At 39.2% G+C, this 25299-nt stretch overlaps 1 protein-coding gene across 12 annotated transcripts in view; it reads left to right on the forward strand.

Annotated features, from left to right (window-relative positions):
- The window catches only part of SYCP2 (synaptonemal complex protein 2), a 79604-nt gene that overhangs the window by 19795 nt on the left and 34510 nt on the right, over positions 1-25299 (forward strand). For all 12 annotated transcript variants that reach the window (XM_070051357.1, XM_070051356.1, XM_070051359.1 and 9 more), the window contains 13 exons: positions 865-910; positions 2019-2114; positions 6002-6062; positions 8290-8438; positions 10186-10260; positions 10719-10865; positions 16871-16970; positions 18036-18190; positions 19844-19910; positions 20216-20273; positions 21082-21215; positions 21384-21805; positions 24991-25118. In XM_070051357.1, the coding sequence (XP_069907458.1) occupies positions 865-910; positions 2019-2114; positions 6002-6062; positions 8290-8438; positions 10186-10260; positions 10719-10865; positions 16871-16970; positions 18036-18190; positions 19844-19910; positions 20216-20273; positions 21082-21215; positions 21384-21805; positions 24991-25118 (1638 nt within the window). The remainder of the gene's footprint in view (positions 1-864; positions 911-2018; positions 2115-6001; positions 6063-8289; positions 8439-10185; positions 10261-10718; positions 10866-16870; positions 16971-18035; positions 18191-19843; positions 19911-20215; positions 20274-21081; positions 21216-21383; positions 21806-24990; positions 25119-25299) is intronic.

Genomic DNA, 25299 nt, shown 5'->3' on the forward strand with positions numbered 1-25299 from the left:
AATTATTACTTAGTGTTCAAGGAATAATAAAATTAGTTATACATCTTTCTTTAAACTGCCTACTACGTTCACATACTGCATTTGAAACATGTAGCAAACCATCTTCCTTGATAATTAACAATGTAAGTAGGATCTGAGGTTACTTAAGCTCAGAAATGAGCATGGACGTATATGTCATAAATTTGAGTTTTGATAATGACAGAACAGTATTTGCATTATCTAGCACCTTATAGTGTTTAGAACACATTTATCAGATGAATGAGTTAATATTTACTTAATAAGATTACAAAAGATAGGGTAAGGGTTCAGTGTAAGGAGTCATATTGCTTAAATTTGAATCATAGATTCCTTTCTTCCTACTATAACATTATGAAAATTAATCAATCTTGTTTGTCTCCTTACCTATAATACAGAAATATTAATACCAGCCTCATATGTTCATTGGGAAAATTTAATGAGATAATATGCTAAGTTTTTAAAATACTATCTGAGGAAGAATTCCATGAATTTCGCCATTTTTAGTAGCAGAATCACTTTTTTTCTTATAAGTTCTGTGAAAACTTCATTGTATTAATATTATAAGCTAAAATTGGAATCTGCTCATTTGATTGTAGAAAAACATTGGTTCAATCACTCTAGTTAGAAAGATGCACTGAATAGCATTCTTGAAGTAATATGCTTTTCTTTACATAAATTTCCATTAAACATTTATTTTAAACAGTAACAAAGAAGGAGATATGATTGTATTTAAGTTGTTATGGCTCTTATTTGATTTCCTTTTGATTTTTAGGCATGATTTCTGTGGCCAGACAAGATTGCCCTTTGAAGGCTTAATTTTTTCTTAAACTACTTTTTTTATTTCAGAGTCTTTACATTTCCTTGTTTGGCAGCATTTCTTGATAAATATGAGGTAAGTCTTAAATTTAATACATTTTAGTTATTGGATGAATTTTGATGCAAGAGTCAAGTGAATTGATAACATTAAAATTAGTAATTATTAGATCATAAATATAGCTGGTCTAGTATTCTGTATATGACAGTAACACCAGAGGAAATTTTATGGAACAGCATTACCTGTAGCCAAGAATAACAGATTTAAAGCTAGTTGTCCAGATTTTCTCCTGTTTATTATTCAAGCCCATCAATTTATTCAGACTAGTATTTTCAGCCCTTACTAGCACCTGGAATATTTGTGATAGCTTGAAGCTAGCTAATTTCTGTATAAAATATTGAAATTTGTTTCCTTTTATTGTTTGTAAATTTACTTAAATGTTGCACGTGTCCTCTCTGTTTCTTCAACTTTTAACTATACTTGTAAAAAAGATTCAAGGAGGGGCCGGTGCCATGGCTGACTTGGTTAATCTTCCACCTCCGTTGCCGGCATCCCATATGGGCACTGGTTCTCCTTGCGTGGAAGACCAGGAGGAAGCACGTGGCTCCTGCCTTTGGATCAGCACAGTGCCGGCCTTAGCGGCCATTTGCGGGGTGGACCAATGGAAGGAAGACCTTTCTCTCTGTCTCTCTCACTGTCTTAACTCTATCTGTCAAATAAAAAATTAAAAGATTCAAGGAACACTTTGTTTTATGGAATACAGTGTTGCTGGATTCTAGAATTAAAAACAACCAGTTAAAATCAACAAACTAAATTTTTCTAATTATGTGCTTGGATAGATCTGGTGAACATGAAGGGACCTGTAGGAGACTACTTATAACTCCCAAGACCCCTTGAGGAATACAGGAGTGGTTCCACTGACCCCTTTGAAATCCCCTGTCTTCCTCACAGAGCCCCAAGGTTAAGTCCTTCTCAGGCAGGACTCTGCTCTTTGCATTGAGCCCACGATCTCTTTGGCCTTTTGGGATGGCTGTGACCATATCATGAGAGAGCATCTGACTTTTGGCCTGTAGTTGTGGCAACTCTACCATGGGGAAAAAATAAGAGATTATCAACTTTGAGTATATCCTGATGAGAATTTTCTGTTGTAATTTTTAAAAGCATAATAATATGTTTGCTTCTTTAGCTGAAGATACCATCAGATGAAAAACTTGAGGAATTTTGGATTGATTTTAATATTGGGAGCCAAACTCTATCTTTCTACGTTGCTGGAGATGATGATGTAAGCTTTATTCCCTCTGTATGCTATAAGTATATGAGGATTTTTCAGAAAGTTTATGGAAAAATGGCATGAAAAGAACTTTATTTTGGTGAAAAAATTTGAGAAAAAATTCAAGGAGTCTTCAAAAAATTGATAGAAAAATATATATTATGAGAAAACTGTGCATGGATTTCAGAGTTTTTTGAACCAAAATAGACATCTAATTCAGTTTTTCCTGAACACTGAAGTACCCTTGTATATGTATATATAAATTTTTAAATTTAGAGTATGAATATATATTTTTCTAGCCATCTTTTAAATTGATTTCAGTGCTAGATCTTGTAGTTCCGATTAGCATAACCAAGCTAACTGGAAGTAAAAATTATTTTTGCTGTTTTATTAACAGAAAATTAATGCTAAATTTTTAGCATTTAAGTTTTTCAAATATATCACATGTTAATGAAAGTAAAATTTTACATGGAAAAAATGAATGGACTTTATAAAATATAGCAATTACTCAAGTACACGGGTGGTCACTCTGTTACATATACCATTAACAGGGGCCGGCGCCATGGCTCACTTGGTTAATCCTCCGCCTGCTGTACCGGCATCCCCTATGGGCACTGGATTCTAGTCCCAGTTGCTCCTCTTCCAGTCCAGCTCTCTGCTGTGGCCCAGGAAGGCAGTGGAGGATGGCCCAAGTCCTTGGGCCCTGCACCTGCATGGGAGACCAGGAGGAAGCACCTGGCTCCTGGCTTCGGATTGGCATAGCTCCAGCCGTGGCGGCCATTTGAGGGGTGAACCAACGGAAGGAAGACCTTTCTCTCTGTCTCTCTCTCTAACTCTGTCAAATAAAAAATATATATATATATATACCATTAATAGACAATGATATAAATGTTCTACTTCATAAAATTGTCTCTAAAGTAGAGAGGAATTGATTCCTACTGTAGCATTTGGAAGTAATTTTTAGTTCTTTCATGCCATATCATAGCTGTGCTTACAATTCTCAGTTGGCATATTTCTTCCTGAGGAAAATCTTTGAGCCATTGTTTCTTAATAGCAACTACCTCATTTTTGGTACATCAGCCTACTTCTGACTCAAATTCTGCAGTCACTTTGCCAAATTCTGAGTGAGAGTCAGCACTTGGTAATCTGGTTAAGGTTGGTGATCATATAATAAAGCTTTTAGTCTTTTCAGTCTTGTAGAGTCCTGCCTTTTCTTTTGAGCAAACTCTGTGGATGAACAACAGTGAACTATCTCAGGATTTCTGTATTCTTTAAAATTTTAGAGTACTTTTCTTAGAATGCTCAATTAAATTGAGTTCTAAAGACTAGTTCTGATTCTCAGGCACATTAATACGTTTCTCCTGTATGGCTTCTTAGGAGGATTAGGGGTATTTTTAACTGAATTTTCTTTCAGGAACTTGAATTTCATTTTGGAAGAAGAGAATAGTATTGATGTTGTCCCTGTCTTCATTTAGCCTCGGCTTACTGGATAATTTAGACAAAAAATAAAGTTACACTATAGTATTCTACGTAAGAGAAAATCAAATGCATTCAAGTATATTAAATAGTGTTTTCAATACTAATCAAGATGCTGGGAAATTCTTCTTCCCAAAAATATATTTAAAATCTCTCCAGTGGCCGGCGCCGTGGCTCACTAAGCTAATCCTCTGCCTGCAACACCAGCACCCTGGGTTCTAGTCCCGATCAGGGTGCCGGATTCTGTCCCAGTTGCTCCTCTTCCAGTCCAGCTCTCTACTGTTGCCCGGGAGTGCAGTGGAGGATGGCCCAGGTCCTTGGGCCCTGCACCCCATGGGAGACCAGGAGAAGTACCTGGCTTTGGATCGGCACAGCACGCCGGCCGCAGCAGCCACTGGGGGGTAAACCAAAGGAAAAGGAAGACCTTTCTCTCTCTCTCTCTTTCACTGTCCACTCTGCCTGTCAAAAAAAAAAAAAAAATCTCTCCATAATAGCAGTGGCATGTACTTCCTGAGTTCCTTCTTTTTTAAATAGTTACCTTTTTAAAAAAGTTATTTGAAAGGCAGAGTGACAAGAGAGGGAGAAACAAAGAAATCTTCTATCAGCTGATTCACTTTCCAAGTGGCCTCAGCAGCAGAAGCGGAATCAGGCCAAATCCAGGAACCTGGAGCTCCATGCAGGTCTCCAACATGAATGACAAGAGCCTGAGTACTTGGGCCATCATCTGTTTGCACAGGCTCATAACAGGCAAGTGGTTACGTGGCAGCCAGCATGTGAACCAGTGCTCTGACTTGGGATGCTAGTGTTGTGGGCAGCAGCTTAACCTGCTGTGCTGTCACACTGGTTCCTCCTGTGTATAGAAACCAGTCTCCACAGAGTAACTGCTTAAACCTTTCTTTTGTGTCTTTAATGTGGCATCCCAAACTATTTATGACTTGGCCCCTGGCTATTTCTTTGATATTTCATAGCATTCTCAATGATAACTGTGTTCCAGCCTTTTTTTTTTTTTTTTCTTAATTCCCGTGACACAGATCATGATTATGCTCACCTCAGGTCTTTCTGCTTCGTAGATCTGCTGCTTAGAACACCTAATCTGCATTCGTGAGAATGCCTGGAAAGGGCAAGCATTTTAGCTGATTATTCATGTGCATGCAGTGCTTAGCCCTAACAGCATTCAGGTGATCAGCATTGTGATTTCAGGCCCTCGTAGCAGATTTGTGTACTGAGGAAAGAATAGGACTTCACAAAATGTTTCAAAGGAAAAATAAAAGGAGTTGGTAACCTTTTTAGAAAGGATAACCTTTAATAATGATTAACAGGCATTTTTTGGTTAAGAATAAGAAACCAAATAATATTGATGTAGGCAATGAATGTATTTTTAATCCAGCTTCTTTCTACAGAAGTAGAAATACTAAGAGACTGGTAACATGCAGAATAGGAACACAGTTTATTTAGCAGTGAGGGAATAAACATACATTCATGCATGTGTGGACCACCCTGCATAGAGAGATACCCAACATGAGTGGGCTAAGGTGTTGACAGTAAATGAGGAAAAGTAAATGAGGAAAGAGGAAAACCTGAACACTACCTCTAAATGAGAGCAGGAGAGGTCTGTCTTGTCTACTGTGGGAAGAGAGAACACAGGAGTACTATATTGGTGTGCATTCCATGGTGTAAAGAGAGAAAATAAGAGTGGTACTTTGCAGCAGAGTCCATGGTGGAAAGAGAGCTCTCCTGCCTCCCACCAAGCCTTTTATAATTGGATATGCAAACAGGTTGGGGGGTGAGCACGTGCCCTGGTACCAGAATTATGGATGCATCAGGAGAATGTATTAAGTTGATAAATAGCATCATTTTGCATGCATAGATGAGTCTAGTTTGCCTAAAAAAATTTTTTAAAGATTTCTTTGCTTATTTGAATGACAGAGTTACACAGAAAGGAGAGACAGATCTTCCATCCTCTGATTCCCTCCTCAAATGGCTGCAGTGGCTGGGGCTGGACCTGGGCCGTGTGGAAGCCAGGAGCTTCTTCCAGGTCTCCCCTGTGGGTTCAGGGGCCCAAGCACTTGGACTATCCTCCACTGCTTTCCCAGGAGCATTAGCAGGGATCTGGATCAGAAGTAGAGCAGCCTGTAGTCTATTCAGTGTCCATATGCAATGCTGGCATCTCAGATGGCAGCTTCACCTGCTATGCCAGCCCCCAGTCTAAACTTTAGTTATAACAAAGCACTGTCATTTCCTTTTAAAAAGTGAACAGATAGATCTGATTAACATAGCAAGAAACGTATTATATAAATGGATTACTTAGTAATATTAGTAAACAAAAACTTTCTAAATTTTTGTAACTTAGAAATTGGTGTTTAAAGATGTTTTAAGTCAAGAAAAATTAATGTTTTGATCAAAACCTGTTTTTTAAATTTAAGGATCATCAATGGGAGGCAGTTACTGTGCCTGAGGAAAAAGTACAAATATACAACATTGAAGGTATTAGCTTTTTTTTTTAATAATTCTTAATTCTTACATGGAAAAATGTTGATATTTCTGTGGGATGACAAAATGCTAGTGAGTAACAAATCATTATTTTCAGTTCACATTCATAATTCCTCAAATTCTGTGAAACTCAACTTCTCCTGCCCCATCTCCCAGCTCTCTACTTTATTCATTTCTTTGTTTATCAAGTCAAGAACCCATGATGAATTTTTCCTCCCTCTCATCGGTATGTTTATGGCTCATGCCCATCCATTTCACTTGTTGGGTTAAATCCAAATATTAAATTTCTCTGCTCCTATAAATGAAATTGAATAACGCCGACAGACACAATCAAATAACTTAGCAAATGGAATCATTACAGATTCAGGCATTAAGACATTTTAGTTATTTCAGTAGCCGTGTAGTGATATTTCATTATGATTTTTTATTTGCATTTTCCTAATCACCAGTGATTTCATGTGCTTATTGACCTCCTATATATCTGTGAAGTGATGCTTAAATATTTTGTTCATTTTTGATGGAATTTTTTTTATTGACTTTTAGGAGTTCTTACATATCATGATGTCTACAAACATAGTTTTTGTGTTTTTTGGTTTTTTGTTTTAAGATTTATTTATGGGGCCAGCGTCTGCAGTGCCCGCATCCCATATGGGTACTGGTTCGAGTCCCAGCTGCTCCACTTCCAATCCACCTCTCTGCTATGGCCTGGGAAAGCAGTAGAAGATGGCCCAAGACCTTGGGCCCCTGTACCCACGTGGGAGAACCAGAGGAGGCTTCTAACTCCTGGCTTCAGATGAGCACAGCTCCAGCCATTGTGGCTATTTGAGGAATGAACCAGCAGATGGAGGACTTCTCTCTGCCTCTCCTTTGTGTAACTCTTGACTTTCAAATAAATAAATCTTAAAAAAAAATTATTTATTTGAAAAGGAGAGAGAAAGAGAGGTCTTCTATACACTGGTTCAATCCCTAGATGACCGCAATGGCCAGAGCTGAGTCTATCTGAAGCCAGGAGCTTCTTCCAGGTCTCACATGCAGCTGCAGGGGCCCAAGGACCAGGGTCGTCCTCTACTGCTTTCCAAGGCCATAGCAGAGAGCTGGATTGGAAGTGGAGCAGCCAGGACTTGAACCGGCGCCCATTTGGGATGATGGCACTGCAGGCAGCGGCTTTACCTGCTGTGCCACAACACCAGCCCCTAAACATACAGTTTACTTCTTTCTATTCCTTATATAATTACTGCCCCCCCCCATTCCTCCCTCCATTGCTGTATTGTTATGGATAGAATTATGGATAGAACCTTCGGTACAATATTTAATAGAAATGGTAGAAGTGGACATCTTGGCCTACTTCCTAATCTTAACTTGGGAGGAAGAGCATTCATCATTTTACTATTAGATATGTTAGCTGCAGGTTTTTATAGCTTTCATCAGATTGATGAAACCAAGTTAATAAACAATGTCCTTTGACCCAAAGTTCTTTGAATTTCTTATCTATCCATTCTTTCTCATACTGCACACCCAGGCAATCATTGATTTCTTCACTGTAGAGAAGCTTACATTTTCTAGAATTTATAAAAATGGAATCATGTAGCAATTTTTGTCTATGTTCTTAACTTTTTTGCATGTAGAATAGTTTATTTTTATTTCTGGGTGGCATTGTATTATATAGGTATACTTCAATTTGATTATCCATTTACCTGTTGACGAGTATTTGGAGTATCCCAGTTTTTAGCTGTTATATAAATGCTGCTGTAAACATTCATGTAAACAGAAGAAATGTATCTTTTCTTCTTGAAGGCTAATTTATGAGTTTTCCATTCACATCCTTCAAGTCTTTGCTCTATCAATTCATATCTGTGAATTTAAGAGAAATAGTTGAATAGATTGCTATACCTAGAAATATAGCAATTATATGAAATTGGGTTTTTGACTTCTTAAAATCAATAAAATAGATTATTCATACATGTTCAAGGAATATTTTGTCAAGAATCTGTTAGTGTCTAGAACTTATTTGGGACTCTTACCTCATTCAGGACACTAAAGGTAAATTGGCTTGTTTGCATAGGTAGTTAATACTAGAACTGATTAAGCCCTCAATTCTAAAAGTTTGATTTTGATTCAAATAATTTGAATTGATATTTGCTTTTCATAGTTATAGTATATTCATAGAACAGTATCATAGAAATTCATGTAAACTAATCAGTGTGATTTGATTTGTGCACAGTGAGAGAATCAAAGAAGCTACTGAATATAATTCTGAAAAATATAGTAAAAATTAGTAAAAGAGAAGGAAGAGAATTGCTTTTGTATTTTGATGCATCATTAGAAATCGGTGATGTAACTCAAAAAATTTTTGGTGCAAATAAAAATAGGGTAAGTTTTTAAACTCTTTAATAAATACTTAATGATTTTCGTAATTCTGGACACTTAGTCTGGTGCTGGAAGTTTCATTGCTTTTTTTCCTTTTAGAATTCTTGAAGTAACGTGTAGGTTTTGGTACTGTTGGATAACCATCCTCAGCGTGCTAAGCACCTGTTAGAGTTCTCAGAGGACAGAAGTCAGCAGCAGCTGCTTGAAAATCCCTGCAGGTTGTTCTAGAAGTGAGATGCACTGAAGGGCTATTTTCAGTGCCTTAGACACTGTGAGAGTTAGACAATGACAGCCTCCAAAGAAGTAAATAACTGGCCTAGTGCAAATGAATTTCGGAAATTGAAGAAAGACTGCTCATTAAGAGTCAGGTTTTTGAAGGAAGGCATTACTGTGGAGATGGGCTTTAAGTTACTGTTTGAGAATCTCGGGTCACAGTTCAAGTGATGGTGTGGGGACATACTCTGTAGACAAGTTCGTGTAATATAAAAGACTTATGTTGAAGAACAGCAGAAGGTATTTGAGGGCTGTTAAAAAAGGTCATGGAAAGAAGAGGCAGGCAATTAGCCTGATGTTTTAAGATGCCTTACATCTCACATCTGAGAGCTTGAGGTACATGGCCAGCTCTGGCTCCTGACTCCAACTTCCTGCTAATGCAGAGTGTAGGAGGCGCAGTGGTGGCTCAGGTAACTGCATGCCTGCCACCCTTGTGGGAGAACTGGAATGAGTTCCTGGCTCCCAACCATTTGGGGTCATCTGGGCAATAAATGAGTGGATGGGAGTGTATTTCTCTCTCTCTCCCTCTACCTCCCTCTCTCTCTCTGCCCCCCCCCCTTAAAGATTTGTTTATTTGAAAGTCAGAATTACAGAGAGATGGAGAGGCAGAGAGAGAGAGAGAGAGAGAGAGAGAGAGAGAGGTCTTCCATCCACTGGTTCACTCCCAAATTGGCCACAACAGCTGGGGCTGCACCAATCCCGAGTCAGGAGCTTCTTCCAGGTCTCCCATGCGGGTGCAGGGGCCCAAGACCTTGGGCCGTCTTCTACTGCTTTCCCAGGTCATATCAGAAAGCTGGATTAGAAGTGGAGCAGCCGGGACTCAAACCAGCGCTCATATGGGATGCTGGCACTGGAGGCAGCGGCTTTACCCACTATGCCACTTCACGGGTCTCCCTCTCTTCCTCCCTCCCTCCCTCCCTCTTTCTGCCCCCTCTTTCTGCCTCTCAAAAGTTTTAAAGTTTCATAGGGAAAAAAAGTATACTTTAGTGCAGAAAATTGAAATTCATGGGGTCAATGTAATGGCTAAAGCCACTGCTTGTGATGCTGGCATCCCATTGGGTGCAGTTGGTGGGTGCCCCAACTGCTCCACTTGCTCCCTGCTAATGGCGTGGGAAAAAGCAGTGGAGGACTGCCCAAGTATTTATGTCTCTGCTGCCCATGTGGGAGGCCTGGAGGAAGCTGCTGGCTTCAGCCTGGCCCGGCACTGGCGGCTGTGGCCATCTGAGGAGTGAGTCGAGCAGATAGGATGTCTCTGTCCCTCTGTCTCTGACTCCAGCTTTCAGAATAGATACATCTTAAAGAAAATGAAGTTCATGCAGCTTATTTGTAGTACTTACTCTCCATTAACTTTTGAAGATTTCTTGTATTTGCAAAGTGATTTGGGATAAATTGGAAATTTTGGAAGAAAGGTAGGAAATAAGTGCATGAAATGGAAAGAAAATGAAAATTATATCACTTTGAATTCATTTAATTTTAGGAATTTACCAGAAAGCAAGGTATTTCCATTGCAAAAACATCAGTGCATGTACTTTTTGATGCAAGTGGATCACAGGTATATCTCTGACTTAACCAATTGTTATTTTTTTTTTTTTTGGTACACAAATGTTTACTGTTAGGCCAAGTTTTACCCTAAATAATAGCAAAATGATAAAGTTGATCTCTGAAAGGGAATATCTAAAAAACAAATGATTTTATAAACAGAACTCTAATGAACTGTATATGATTTTTAAACATGTTCATAGTTAATTTTAGTAGTTATTAATACCAATTTTGATACTTTAAAACTTAAAAGTATGTCATTCTATTAATGATAAAACATTTATGTCTGTTAACATTTGAAAAAGTGGACACTTTTTCTTGGATCATTTTGAAATAATTATGACAGTCCATAAATAGAGAAAATTAACATTTGTAAATATGAGGTGAGTAGGAGCTTCATTAATAAGTCCAGTGATTTTTAAGAACTTCTGTGTTTTCAGTTTTAAGTACTTTTTCCAACTTCTTTAACAGATTTTAGTACCAGAAAGTCAACTCTCATCAGTTGAAGAAGAATTTGTTTTTTTAAAAGAAAAATCTAATGCTCAAAAGGAATTTGCTAAACCTACAACGTATATAAAAAACAATAATCAAGAGAACAGAAAACGTAGTCTGCTTGGGGTAAATATGATAAAATGTTTGTATTACTACCATGGATCAAATTATTGCTATATATAAGTACAGAAAGAAAGAATTTAAGATTTACCAATAACCTTAATTCAACACATTTCAGAGATTTTGCCTCCGCCTTTTACAAATGCAAACGAGATAGTGTTTTAGCAAACTTTGTACACATATTAGGAGCTAGGGGTTAGGACAAGGTGTACTGTACTTATAAATTAAAAATTAGAGATAGAGGGAGAATAACTACTGCTTTTTTGCATTATTCCTTTGCATTTGGCTACAATGTACAAGCAGATTACAAATCTATAATATCATTTGCATAAAGAAAGCAAAGCATTCACTTCCTTTCTCACTCGTCTTCCTGCTTCATTGAAGACCTCCTGTAGGCCATATCCTGTACAAGCATTTCTCAGCCTTTTCCGTCCTTTGCTGTGATATTTGACACATGACATTGTTGACAACGTTCTCAAAGTCCTCTCTTTCTTTGACTTTGGTTTTAGTATATTCTCTTCCTTCCTACATTAGAGATTTTTTCCCCACCTTTTATTAGGTTTGTTCCAAAAATCAAGCTTGAGCTTCAGTGTCTTTCAAGTGTATAATTGGAGCTCTTAAAAGTACCAGACTTCAAAGTTCTGTAGCTGAATTTCACCAGTGTTGTGGTACAGCAACTTAAGTTCTATAGCTAAATTTCTTTAAAAAAAAAAAAATCTATTTGAAAGTCAGTTACACAGAAAGAGGACAGCCAGAGAGGGCTTCCATCTGCTGGTTCACTCCCCAGTTGGCCGCAGTGGCTGGAGCTGCACCGATCCAGAGCCAGGAGCCTCTTCCGGGTCTCCTACATGGGTGCAGGGGCCCAAGGACTTGAGCCATCTTCTGCTATCCCAGGGCATAGCAGAGAGCTGGATCAGAAGTGGAGCAGCTGGGAATCGAACAGGCGCCCATATGGGATGCCAGCACTGCAGGCAGCAGTTTTACCTGCTATGCCAGAGCGCAGGCCCTGCTAAATTTCTTCTTGTTCTGTTATTTCCTTTTGCATGTCTTTTCAAATTCTGTCCTGAAGTCTCGCCTAAGACACTTTGTCTTTTGCCTCAGTTCTATACCTGCCTCCATACTGCAGTAGTAACTACCGTTCATTTTTCTGGTGATACCATTGATTCCAGGCTCTTCTCCATATTTAAGGACCAAGGTGCTTAGATTGTTCTTTCATAGTATCTCGTATCCTTTCCTGTTCCCTCTACCATTACTCATCTTAGCATACCGAGGATAATATATTAGCATCATAACTGGTTTTTGACTCTGTTGCTTCATCCTGTGAGCTGCTTTTGTCATACCAGTGATTTTTTTTCATAAATATCAGTATTCAGATAGCCTTCTTTCGCTCAAAATCTTCATGATCTTCATGTTTTCCCCACTGACTCAAAGAATTTAATTCAGTTTTTTTTTTTTTCTTTGACAGGCAAAGTAGACAGAGAGAGAGAGAAAGGTCTTCCTTTTGCTGTTGGTTCACCCTCCAATGGCCGCCGCGGCTGGTGCACCGCAGCTGGCGCATCGCGCTGATCCGAAGGCAGGAGCCAGGTGCTTCTCCTGGTCTCCCATGGGGTGCAGGGCCCAAGCACTTGGGCCATCCTCCACTGCACTCCTGGGCCACAGCAGAGAGCTGGCCTGGAAGAGGGGCAACCGGGACAGAATCCGGTGCCCTGACCGGGACTAGAACCCCGTGTGCCGGCACCGCAGGCGGAGGATTAGCCTATTGAGCCGCAGCGCCGGCCAATTCAGTTCTACAATTTAAGTCTTTTTTGTTTAAAATCGTAGTATAGTGGGGTTTTTTTTAGATTTATTTATTTGAAAGTTACACAGAGAGGAGAGGCAGAGAGTGAATCTTCCATCGCTGATTCTCTCCCCAACTGACTATAATGGCTGGAGCTGCGCCAGTCCGGAGCCAGGAGCTTCTTTTGGGTCTCCCACGCAGTTGCAGGGGCTCAAGGACCTGGGCCATCTTCTACTACTTTCCCAGACCATAGCAGAGAGCTGGATCGGAAGTGGAGCAGCCGGGATTTAACCCAATGCCCATATGGCATTCCGGCTCTGCAGGCGGTGCCTTTACCCGCTGCACCACTGCGGCGGCCCTATATAGTTTCCACTTTAGTAGGGTCAGTCGTTTTGCATGCCATGCTCATTCTTGCCTCTTGATGATATACATTGTTTGTTGCTTTTTTTTCCCCTTAACCTTTCTAGTGTATGCATATATTTATAAGTCTTGGTTCATTTTCCTTTCTTCATGGAGTTTTCTGATTATTTCAGTTTTCACTAATCGTTTAACATTTGGCTACTATTACTCTCATAGGCTCTTAGACATTTTGGTGCATTTCTGCTACTCATTTTCTCCTTTAGTTTTGAGTCCTCAGTTAAATTAAAAATGTTTTATTTCACCTAGACAATTAGATCATAATAGTTAGCTTTAATGTCTTATCAATTATGTTGAGTGCTTATTAATATCTAGATTCTTAGACCCTGCCTTAAACTTGTTGAATCATAAATAGTGGAGAGGGGCCAGTGCTGTAGCATAGTGGGTAAAGCCACTTGTGGGGAGCAACTCAGACTAGACTGTTACTGGAATTAAGACTTATTCTATGCATCTGCTCTCCCACAATGTGGCGCTGGGAGAGGAGCATACAGCTTCTACCCAGCTGCCTCTCACCAACTTAACAAGCTGCAAGAGCCGCTCCTGATTGGAGGAGAGCGGCGCGCTCGGCGTGTGGGTAGCAGAGCACGGATTGGTGGAGAGGACTATATAGGAGGAGAGAGACGGCATGGTGGTGTGGGTTGGTTGGAGAGTGCGTTGGAGAGTTCGCGGGGAAGTTCGTTACTTCGTTCTTTCTCATTTCTCTCTACTCATTCTTGCTTTGGGAGTTTGCTGTTTACTTATTCTTACTTTACTATAGAAAGGACTTGTAAAAAAAGGGAACAACAAGCGTCCGGTCCGGTGCGGCTCCTCCGCGTGCGGAGGAGCAGCAAATGGTGCCGTGACTCGGATATGAAGCCTAGGCAGGGTTTAGTGTCATTCCTCCATGAAGAGGGGGAGCGACATAATGGTGCCGTGACTCGGATAGGAAACCTAGGAGGGAAGAAACGGGAAGAAGTGGGAAATTACCGGAGAGAGATTAGCAAAGAGCCTAGGGAAAAGCCGGACAGAAAAGGTGCCGGAAGAAGCTATCGAAAGCCTAGGCATAGACTCGGATACGGACTGTGGGAAAGAAGTTAGGATTTAAAGTGAAAGCAAGAAGAAACTTAGACTCAGATATGGACTGCAGGTTGAAAGTGAAAGTGAAACCTATAAGAAACTTAGACTTGGATACGGACTGTGGGGAGAGGCCAGGAGAAATGAGGGAGGAATATTGTTGGAAGAAAACTTAGGGAAACATACCGGGTAGAGAAAAATGTTAGGGAGGATGAAGCCGCGAGTGCAGGCCGAGGCGGAGATGTAAGCCAGCTTGGAATTCTTCAAGTCAGCCCGGGGAGCAAAAGGAGAAAATCTGGAACCAGAGGCAGAGACGTGGGCCGCCAGGTTGGAATTCGCCAGGTTAGTCTGGGGAACTTGGACTGAATGCCGGTGGTGGCGGAAACGTAAGCTACGCTGTGTGATTCGTGGAAGCCACCGCGTGCAGAGAGAGCACGGGGCGTGAATAGATAGGGAACGCGGGGCTGGCGCGAGGCCGTGGTGCGGGCACGAAGTGCGTGGAGAGCGCAGAGTGTGCGCGCGAAGCCGAGCCGCGCAGAGCCGGGAAGCCGCACAGATGAGAGAAGCGCGGGCTGAAGCGGCGCAAAGCCGGGAAGCCGCCGCGGGGCGGTGAGGCGCCGAGAAGCAGCCTCAGGGCGGGCGCCAGGAAGCCGCGAAGATAAAAGAAACAGAAGTTTAGAAGTAAAATGAGAGAAATAGGAATGCTGGCAGAAAGAAGAAATAGGAGAAATAGGAATGCCAGGAGGTAGAGAAATAGAGAAAAATAAGGCCTCCCCACACCACAGCAATGAGAGAGCTTGGATTCGGTCTGCCTGATTAGTAAGACGATAAGCACCTGTGGGTGGCTGCAGGTCACCGAAGACAGGCACGTTATCAACACCAATAAGTCTCCCCACAAGATGGCAATGAGAGGGGTTGGATTCGGTTTGCCTGATTGATAGGGCTTGTAAGCACCTGCAGGCAGTTCTAGCAGAGCAGAGCATGCGCTGCAGGGCACCGAACACAGGCACGTATCAGCACCTAAAAACCTCCTCACAACATGGCAAAGAGAGGATCCGGATTCGGTTTGCCTGATTGGTAGGGCTTGTAAGCACCTGTGAGCAACTCTAGCAAGCAGAGCAGAGTGTGTGCCGCGGGGCACCGAAGACAGGCGCGTATCAACGCCAAAAATAAAAAGAAAGGGGGATCTGTGAGGAGCAACTGGGAGCAACTCGGACTAGACTAAGTTACTGGAATTAAGACTTATTCTATGCATCTGCTCTCCCACAATATGGCGCTGAGAAGGGAGAAACAGCTTCTACACAGCTGCCTCCAGTTCAACCAATAAACTGTAGGACCTACTCCTGATTGGAGGAGAGCAGCGTACTCGGCGTGTGGGTAGCAGAGTTGGGATTGGCGGAAGAGGACTATAAAGGAGGAGAGAGACAACATGCACCGGGAACATCTAAGGGGAACATCTGAGGGAACACCTGTGCAGCCCCCGAGAGAGCCAGCCGGCGGTGTGCCGCTCCCCCGCGGAAGTGGGGAATGTGGCCGGGGGAACCGCCCTTCCACGGAGGTGGAAGGGTTGGTAGCCAACCCAGGAAGAACCAGCAGCAAACCCGGGGAGGGCCGAGCAGACAAAAGAACAGCGCAGGGTCCTGTGTCGTTCCTCCACGAAGACGGGGAGCGACATAATGGTGCCGTGACTCGGATATGAAGCCTAGGCAGGGTTTAGTGTTGTTCCTCCATGAAGAGGGGGAGCGACACCACTGCTTACAGTGAGGAATCCCATATGGGCACGGCTTCAAGTCCTGGCTGCTCCAATCTGATCCAGCTTTTTGCTATAGCCTGGGACACAGTAGAAGATGGACGAGGTCCTTTGGTTTGGCCCCTGCACCTGCATGGGAGACATGGAAGAAGCTCCTGGCTTTGGATCGGTGCAACTCAGGCCATTGAAGCCTATTGGGGAGTGAACCAGTGGATGGAAGACCCCTCCCTCCCTCCCTCCCTCCCTCCCTCCCTCCCTCTCTCTCCATCCCCCTCTCTCCTCCCTTCCCCCTCCCCCTCCCCTCCTACTTCTCCTTTTCTCTGTGTAACTCTTTCAAATAAATAAATCTTAAAAAAATAGTGGAGAAGGTCTTAAGCACAGTAAAGTATGCAAAAAAACCACACTACTATTGAATGACAACTATGATTTCACTAAGGATTAACTATTAGAGGCATTAATATGAATAAGTTACTTTTCAAGTTCTGTTGACTGTATCAGTAAGAACTGTAATTTCTTTAGGAAAAATCTAATTTAGAAGCCTGATTTCTGGTTATCCCTTTTCTTCTATCCTCCATATGATCTCCCCATACAAACCTATTCAGTGTCCTCAGTTTGTCTATCAGAGGTAGGTGCTTTTATTTTAAAAACCGTTCCTCTGTATCTTTATCCAGTATGTCACTGTCTGCTTCTTTATAGTACTCTGACAAAATTATTCTCTGTAATATCAGTTACCTAGATGATACTATCTTCAGCTAGCCATATTGCATAACTCGAGATATGCTGTAAATTCTTTAAAGCAGTTCTTTTCACGTGCTTTGGCTACTCGTTGAATATAAAACTGAAGGTGAAGCCCTTTAATCAAGCTAAAACACAGAAATTTCTGTGTATCATGTTTAAGAAAAAAACTTCATATTTTGCATGTAGTCAAGGCAAAATGTCATGAGTAAAAATGTAAGTTGTTGAATTTCTAAAAAGGATCTTTGTTGACTGTGGTTTTTTTTCTTATGGTTGAAGATAATTACTCCTACCAAAAAAAAAATGTCTGAAGCATCAATGATTGTTCCTGGTGCAGACAGATACACTGTGAGGAGTCCAATACTTTTAATCAACACATGTAAGTTTTACAATTTTTAAAGATTTCTAATAGTGTTATCTTTTAAAGGAGGCATTTTTATTTTTAATTCAGGAAACATTCTGGACCTAATTTACCTACCTGATGATTGGGGGATGTAAAAAAAAATTGAAATGTATAAACAGTTGCCAAAATACTAGAATCCAACATTAATAATTTATACAATTTAACAATAAACAAAATAACAGTAAAACATGGAATCAGTCCACTCGGGCTTAGTTCTTCACTCTTGGGCTTACAATTTGTATAGATTATCATCTAGCTAAGTTTAGAACCATTTTCTGTCCCATAATATGAAATCAAACAGACTCATTAAGTTGTTGGAAGATAAAATAAAAATCTTTAATTTGACAAAATCTTTTGAAACATTTAGACAGTGCATACTAACGGCTAAATTAAAATTTTTAAAAATTGGCATTGTGTAAAGTCCGAGTCCTTACGTTCCAAAAGTCCAGTTTCTTGCTAGACAACTGCCTAATGTTTCACAGGCTCCTCAGACTTAACATAGGTCCGGAATTACATTCATCTTTATATCCTCTGCTGGTTTTCCAGCAATTCTTATCTAGGTAAATGGCTTCGGATTCCACCAGTTCATCTAAGAAAGAAACCTGGGAACTTTCCTGGAGCCTTCCTTTCTTATCTTTTTATCTGAAAAGTACCTCAGTAATAGAAATGTGTTAAAAACATGTAGTAGGGCTGGTGACGTGGCTCCCTAGGTTAATCCTCCGCCTGCGGCGCCAGCATCCCATATGGGCACCAGGTCCTAGTCCCAGTTACTCCTCTTCCTGTCCAGCTCTCTGCTGTGGCCCGGGAGTGCAGTGGAGGATGGCCCAAGTGCTTGGGCCCTGCACCCACATGGGAGACCAGGAGGAAGCACCTGGCTCCTGGCGTCGGATCAGCGTAGCTCCGGCCATAGCGGCCATTTGCGGGGTGAACCAACAGAGGGAGGACCTTTCTCTCTCTCTCTCTCTCTCTCTCTCTCTCTCTCTGTCTGTCTAACTTTCTGCCAAAATAAAAAAAAATGTAGATCTTTGTGCTTTTCAACAGCACCACAAAGAGGAAGATCTAAGCCACCACTGCAAATGATGAGTTCTGCAGAAAAATCTGGTATTTCTAAAACAGCAGAAAATGAAGTGGATAATGCTGTATCACCCAAATCCAGACCATCTGAAGGAAGAAATAGAGGAGATAACAAAGACAAAGTAACTTTACTTTGAAAATATTTTTAAATAAATTTTATCAAGTTATTGTAAAAATAGATATTAAGCTAACTTCTTTTGCAAGCAGTGTCTTGCCTTAACTCATTGTTATTTTCCTAGCTACCACTTATTGTTCTTGAAAGTCGGGTCCCTGTGACATATGACTCATTTCCTGTGATTACAATGAAAGTTATAAACATCCATTCACTATAACTAATATTTGGTAGGAAAAGTAAACTTGCCATCATTCTTTATTATTAAAATTAATGTCTTCTACTATAGGGAAGGTTCTGGTAGATGTAAAAATGTGAAATCCAAGTGCATTCTGTCCTTAAAGACTTCGAAGTCTAGCATGAGATTAGACAGATTACTAAAATAATTACAATACAAAGTAACCTTCTAAGATATACATACAGGATATGGTTGGAACCCAATGGAGGGGTAGATGCCCAGTTCCATAGATAGAAGGGAGAGTAAAGATTAAGATACGTATTTCAGGAGATTTAGGGAGAGTTGATTTTTGAAAGCTCCGTAAAAGTCAGATGGATATTGAGATGAAGTAGGTTTGTTTCAGGTTGTAAAACACTTCTGATAGTTGAAGAGACAGAACAGGAAATAACAAAAACATCTTTTGTTTGGAGTGTGAAAATGGTGAGTTTATCATGGAGATCTGTTATAGTAGGGACTAAGGGACATGTGAAGATTTGGAATAGCTATTGAGAGGTAATGGAGAAGAATAAGACTTTGTACCAATGTTAGTCAATTTGGAGGCCAGTTTAAGTCTGAATTTTGTCATGGCATCAGTTCATGAATATTACAATTTCCTCAAAGCTTAGTAGCCTTCATGATACAGGAAAAAAAATTTTTTTAATTTAAAAAGGTATGTAGCAGAAAAATGAAAGGTAAAAACTTAAGATATTAGGAAAACAAAGTCAAAGTTGTGATTCAAATTATCTAGCTAAGTGTATCTTAATAAGAGTACTGATTTTCAGTTGTGTGGCATAGTCCTGAATATTGTAGAACCCCTTTGTCATTGTGACCACCAAAAACATATCTGCATACTTCATAATTGCTCACCTCCCAGTGTAGAGGACCACTGGCTAGAGCAAATAGGAAAAAGAGTGAGACAAAATATCTTAGTCTAGATGGTATATTTTTCTGATAGTAATAGATGATTTTTATTTAACCTGAAGTAAATGTGTGTCTGTAACTGTAGGAAGAAAACTTGTTGTAGGCAAGAAGTTACCTAGGCAATGGCCAAAAATGTAAAAATAATTGAATATTGCGTAATTTCCAAGTCTTCTATGTACCTCAGTGAAAAAAAGATAGATGAGATCAATAGCAAAATGTATCATAAAAGGTTAGAATTTATCAATTCAAGTGAAAATTGAATTATTATGCTAGCTATGGATGGATTCAGAAAACTCGTGAGACCTTCTGTCTCCATGTCTACAATGAATGTTATTCTCTTGCAACTTTGGATAAATAGTATTCTGGTTTGGGCACAATATTTATTAAATAGATATAAATACTATCCAACTTTTCATTGCAAGTCAAACTTACTTTAAAACAGTTAAACCTTAATGCTCTTTTAAAAGTTGCTTTCATATAATGCCTTAATTCGAATTTACATTAACATATTTCCTGTGTTTATAGCTTATTAAAACTATAACTGTAGAAAGGACGGAAAATAAGGATATTGAATTCCCAGAGCAAAATTTTAGTAAGTACTTACTGGTTTAATCTTAGTCATTTTTTAAATATACATACTGTATTTTTCTATATATTTCTCTCACCCCATTAACTTTCATTGGTTTGAAAAAGATTTATAGTGAACGTGTTTTGACTTTGTAAAACGAAGAACACATACTATTTTTGTTTTCCAATAAATTTGCATCTGAGAAGTGGGTAGGCAAAGTCAATCTCTTCATCCCAAAATGTGAACCTTTATAGAATTATATGCTAACCTCCATTTCACTTTGCCAATTTATGGAAATATGAAAATACCAAAAGTTCTGCTTTATTTAGATGAGCTCCAGGATGTTGTTCCTGATTCACAGCCAGTGGGAAAAAGAGAGAAGTCTGTGTAAGTATGAGGAGACCTATTAAATCTTTTAACATGTATTAATGCTATTTTTAGGTGAATATGACAGATTTGGAGGAAAAGGCCTATGTATTATTAGATAGTATTGTACCATTAATTATCTCTCATATTATGAGAATATAAAGGGAAATGTCTATATTTTTTCTATATCAATCAATATAACTCTTTGAGAGAGTTAAAATGAATGAGATTTTCTTTTTCAGGTGGTAATATATAAATAGAAAAAATTTAAATATGCAAGTATGTAAGATATATTTAGGTAGATATCAAAGCAGTAGCAGGAGTGGTACTATTTCTCTATTATTTAATCTGATTATATAATTTTAGTCTTTATCATGACTTACAAAGTATTTCCATATTTGTTAACAGATTGTTTTAAACATTGACTAAATACAAAAACCAAGGTTTTAAGTCCTTTTTTAAAAAATATTTATTTATTTGAAAGTCAGAGTTACACAGAGAGGAGAGGCAGAGAGAGAGGTCTTCCATCCGATGGTTCACTCTCCAATTGGCTGCAATGGCCGGAGCTGCGCCAATCCAAAGCCAGGAGCCAGGAACCTGCTCCAAGTCTCCCACGCAGGTGCAGGGGCCCAAGGCCTTGGGTCATCTTCTGCTTTCCCAGGCCATAGTAGAGAGCTGGATGGGAAGTAGAGCAGCTGGGTCTTGAACCAGCACCCATATGGAATGCCAGCCGCTTCAGGCCAGAATGTTAACCCACTGTGCAACAGCGCCAGCCCCAAGGTTTTAGTCTTATGATAACATTTTATAATCAAATGAATTCATTTTATAGATTACGTGGTGTTTCAGACAACATCTATAGAAATAAGATGTTCTCCAAATTGCCATGTTGGACACCTGTAACAAATATTAAACTCTGTAATAACCAAAGAGCAAGTATTTCATCAGGAAACAAATTTAATGAAGGTAAAACATAGTTTTATCTCTGTGATAGTACTTTCTGGAAATATTAACCAATTAAATGTCTAATTTTTATTTTAATAAATTTTTAACAAACTCACATTTACATTGTTTTAATGATTTTTATACTTTACATTGTATTAATTTAATAATCATTGCTTATTCTCTTACTAGGAATCATTGATGAAACATTTCCTAAACAAAAATCATCCTCTTCAATATCTGATAATTCTGTAGAAACAGAAAAAGTGAAATGTAAGAAAGGTATTATGGAACATAACAAAACAGATAAAGTAGAAGTGGAGGTTTGCAAAAGAAACAATCAACAAAATCATCCTAAACATTCAGAGCAGAAAAGTACTGAAAGTACAAAACAGGGTGACTGGCATATTGAATCTGCAACTACTTTTAAATCAGTTCTCCTAAATAAGACAGTTGAAGAATCTTTGATTTATAGGAAGAAATATACATTGTCTAAAGATGTGAATACTGCTATTTGTGATAAAAGCCCTTCTACTAGGAAAAATTTGAAAAGTCAAAGATCGGGGAAAGAATTGACTTGTGATCTAGATTCCTTGGATTTGAAACAAAAAATGGTGAGCATTCAGTTTTGACTTCTGCATACCTATTTGTTGTTTACCTGATAACATTAAAAAAAGAGCCTTGATTGATTGCTACAAAGGTAACATGCCTAATACACTGTTCTTTAGTTCAGTGCCTAGGCTCTGAAATTGTGTTCCTCCTTAAATACCTCCATTACCAAACCTCGCTAATCCCAGCCCTAATAGAACAGCACTTGGCATATACTAGGCAAGTGACTATAAAATAAATGAATATTATAGTTCCTGTCTCCTTTTCTTGTATTCCTGTCACTTTTTCATTTTGAATATGCTTATAGATTTAGTTCTTACCTTTCTTTTATAAATGATTATTTTTTTAAAAAGATTTTTACTTACTTGAGAGGTAGAGTTGCAGACAGAGGGAGATACAGAAGGGTCTTTGATCCGCTGGTTCACTCCCCTAATGGCCACAACAGCCAGAGCTGAGTGCATCTGAAGCCAGGAGCTTCTTTTAGGTCTCCCACATGAGTGCAGGGGCCTGAGCACTTGGCCATCTTCTGCTTTCCTAGGCAACAGGCAGCTGGCTCAGAAGAGCAGCTGGGACGTGAGCTGGCACCCATGTGGGATGCCAGCGTCTGTGGAGACTTAGCCTGCTATGCCACGCACCAGCCCCTAAATGATTATTTTTGTGTAATTTTTCCCTCTGTAATAGTAACCTATTAAGAAAGTAAGGACTATGTTTTATTCAATATTTGTTTTCTGCATGTCCTGGCATAACTTTATTACACAAAGTAGAATCTCAAACATTTCTTGGATGAATGCATTAAACCTTGGGAGGGTTTTTCAAGAAAGCATGTAAGTGGGGTGGAAGAGTCAACGTGTAGCTGTTCTTCCTTATTGGAGCCATCGCTCTGCAGATGAACCAGTGCTGTGGAATGTCTCCAAGACTGTTGTAGTACTCGGCATCACACTTGTACTAAACAGGTTATTGTTGTAATAGCTATCAGTCTTTTTGTCATTGCTATCAAGATGTGAATAACAAAAGTTTAATCAGAATACATTTCCACTTCCAATAATGTAATTTTCTTTTGCTGTTTCAAAAATAATCCCAGGTTTAGGCTCTTATATTCCTTTATGTTCTGCAATGTTGTTAACACATGGATAGCCAAATTACTAGAGTAAGCTAAAATGATTGGGCATTAAACCATGTCAACGTACAAATATTTAATAGAAAACTTGTAATTTTATACATAATTGAACATTATTTGTTTTGACAAGCCTCCTTTAAAAAGTTTTTTTAGGCTGGCGCCGCAGCTCAGTAGGCTAATCCTCCACCTTGCGGCGCTGGCACACCAGGTTCTAGTCCCAGTCAGGGCGCCGGGTTCTGTCCCAGTTGCTCCTCTTCAGGCCAGCTCTTTGCTGTGGCCCGGGAGTGCAGTGGAGGATGGCCCAAGTGCTTGGGCCCTGCACCCCATGGGAGACCAGGAGAAGCACCTGGCTCCTGACTTCAGATCAGTGCGGTGCGCCGGCTGAAGCACCCCGGCCATGGCGGCCATTGGAGGGTGAACCAATGGCAAAGGAAGACCTTTCTCTCTCTCTCTCTCTCACTCACTCACTCTCACTCTCTCTCTGACTCTCTCACTCTCTCACTCTCTCACTGTCCACTCTGCCTGTCAAAAAAAAAAAAAAATCAGCTTCCTGTTTTCAGAAGTTCTCTTCAGAACAATTTCATAGGGTCACTTTCTATATCATTACACAGGATGTCCAACCAATTCCTTGGATCATTGTTCTATAACGTGGTTATCTGTCTTATTCTTTCCTTATATTTACTGCATCATCCTAGAGCAATAGAATCCCTGTAGCTCAGTGATAGGAATTTCCCAGGTTGGATCCAGTTATAATGGACGTTCTGAAATCATACTAGTATCAGACGTTCATTTTTGTTACATTTTTATCAAGCCATGTAAACCCAGTCTTAATGTCTTTACCTTGATAATCTCAAGAAGGGATAGTCTACTACCTATTATATATAAAAACACTAACTTAAAATGTTTCAAGTAGTAAACTTTATGCTATATCTGTTTTACTACAACCTAAAACTTACATAATTCTGATATCCAGAAAAATATATCAATTCAGGATACTGTTGGAATTTTTAAAAACTACATTGTGTGACGTGCCAATAATTATTATTTTGTAATCTTTACATTTAAAAAAGTTAAGACTAGTCCTTAGAGCAGTTTCCGGTTTGAGTGCAAAGTGTTTCCCTTATTAACATCTTGAATTAGTGTGTTGTCTTTGTTAAAATTGACAAACTACTCTGAAGTTTATAGTTTACATTACAATTCACTCTGTGTTGTATATTCTGTGTTGTGACAAATAACACAGTATACAAATCCACCATTACAGTATAATACAGAATAGTTTTACTTCCCTAAACTTCCCCTGTGTTCTACCTATGGATCCCTCCCACAAAACTCCTGACATTTATCTTTTTTAGTTCTGGTTTTTCCAGGATGCTATGTAATTGGAATCATACAGTAAACAGCCTTTTCATATTGACCTCTTTCATTTCATTTCATCTGTGTTCATGAGAAAGAATGGTCTGCAGTATTTTTTTTTTTCTGGTCATATCTTTGGTTATGTCACTAGGGTGATATTGGCTTTACTGGATGAATATTTCCCCCATTTCTATCTTCAAGAAGATTGTGGTGAATTGGTGTAATTTCTTCCTTAAATGTTGGGTAGAATTCACCAGTAAGCCCATCTGGGCCTGGTACCTTGTGCTTTGGGAGATTATTTGTAGATTCAATTTCTTTAGTAGAGAAAAGCCTGTTGGGATAATCTTATTTCCTTTTAAATGATCTTTGGTATTGTATTTTTCAAAGAATTGATCCATTTCATTTAGGTTATCAAATCGTGGAGAGGGAAGGTTCATAATATTCCTTTCTTTTTTAATATCCATGTTAATAGTGATATCTCCATTTTCCTAAGAACTGGCATTTTTTTTCTTATGTACAGAAACTTAAAAATTCTACAGATCAATCCGGACAGTTGTGTCTGTTAAAAGACCTGTGTTTTATTGTGGTACAAAATCAAACATTAATTTCTGATTATTTTTCAAAGTGTAAATACAGCCAGATTTTTTTAAATTTATTTTCAGTCTTTATTTTCCTTTGAAGGTTAACTGGTAGAATTTTAATGTAACTAAATTATTTCAGAGAGGAAAGTCAAAAGGGAAAGGATTTACCGATGCAGCAGAATCCTTAATAAGCCAAATTAATAAGAAATATAAACCTAAAGATGACATAAGGTCCTCAAGAAAATTAAAGGAGTCATTGACTGACAGGTATGTTCATAAATTTTAGACATGTTATTTGACATACACAGCTAAAGTATTATACAGTTTTTAAGAGGTTATGTACAATTTTTGTCAGTTAAAAATAGAAACAAAATTAAAGGTTTTAAATACATTCAAATAATGTAACTTCCCAGTAGAAAACAGTTACTTATTATTTTATGAATAGTAG

This window comes from Oryctolagus cuniculus, chromosome 11 (genome assembly GCF_964237555.1).
Source record: "Oryctolagus cuniculus chromosome 11, mOryCun1.1, whole genome shotgun sequence".
In the NCBI taxonomy this organism is placed as follows: Eukaryota; Metazoa; Chordata; class Mammalia; order Lagomorpha; family Leporidae; genus Oryctolagus; species Oryctolagus cuniculus.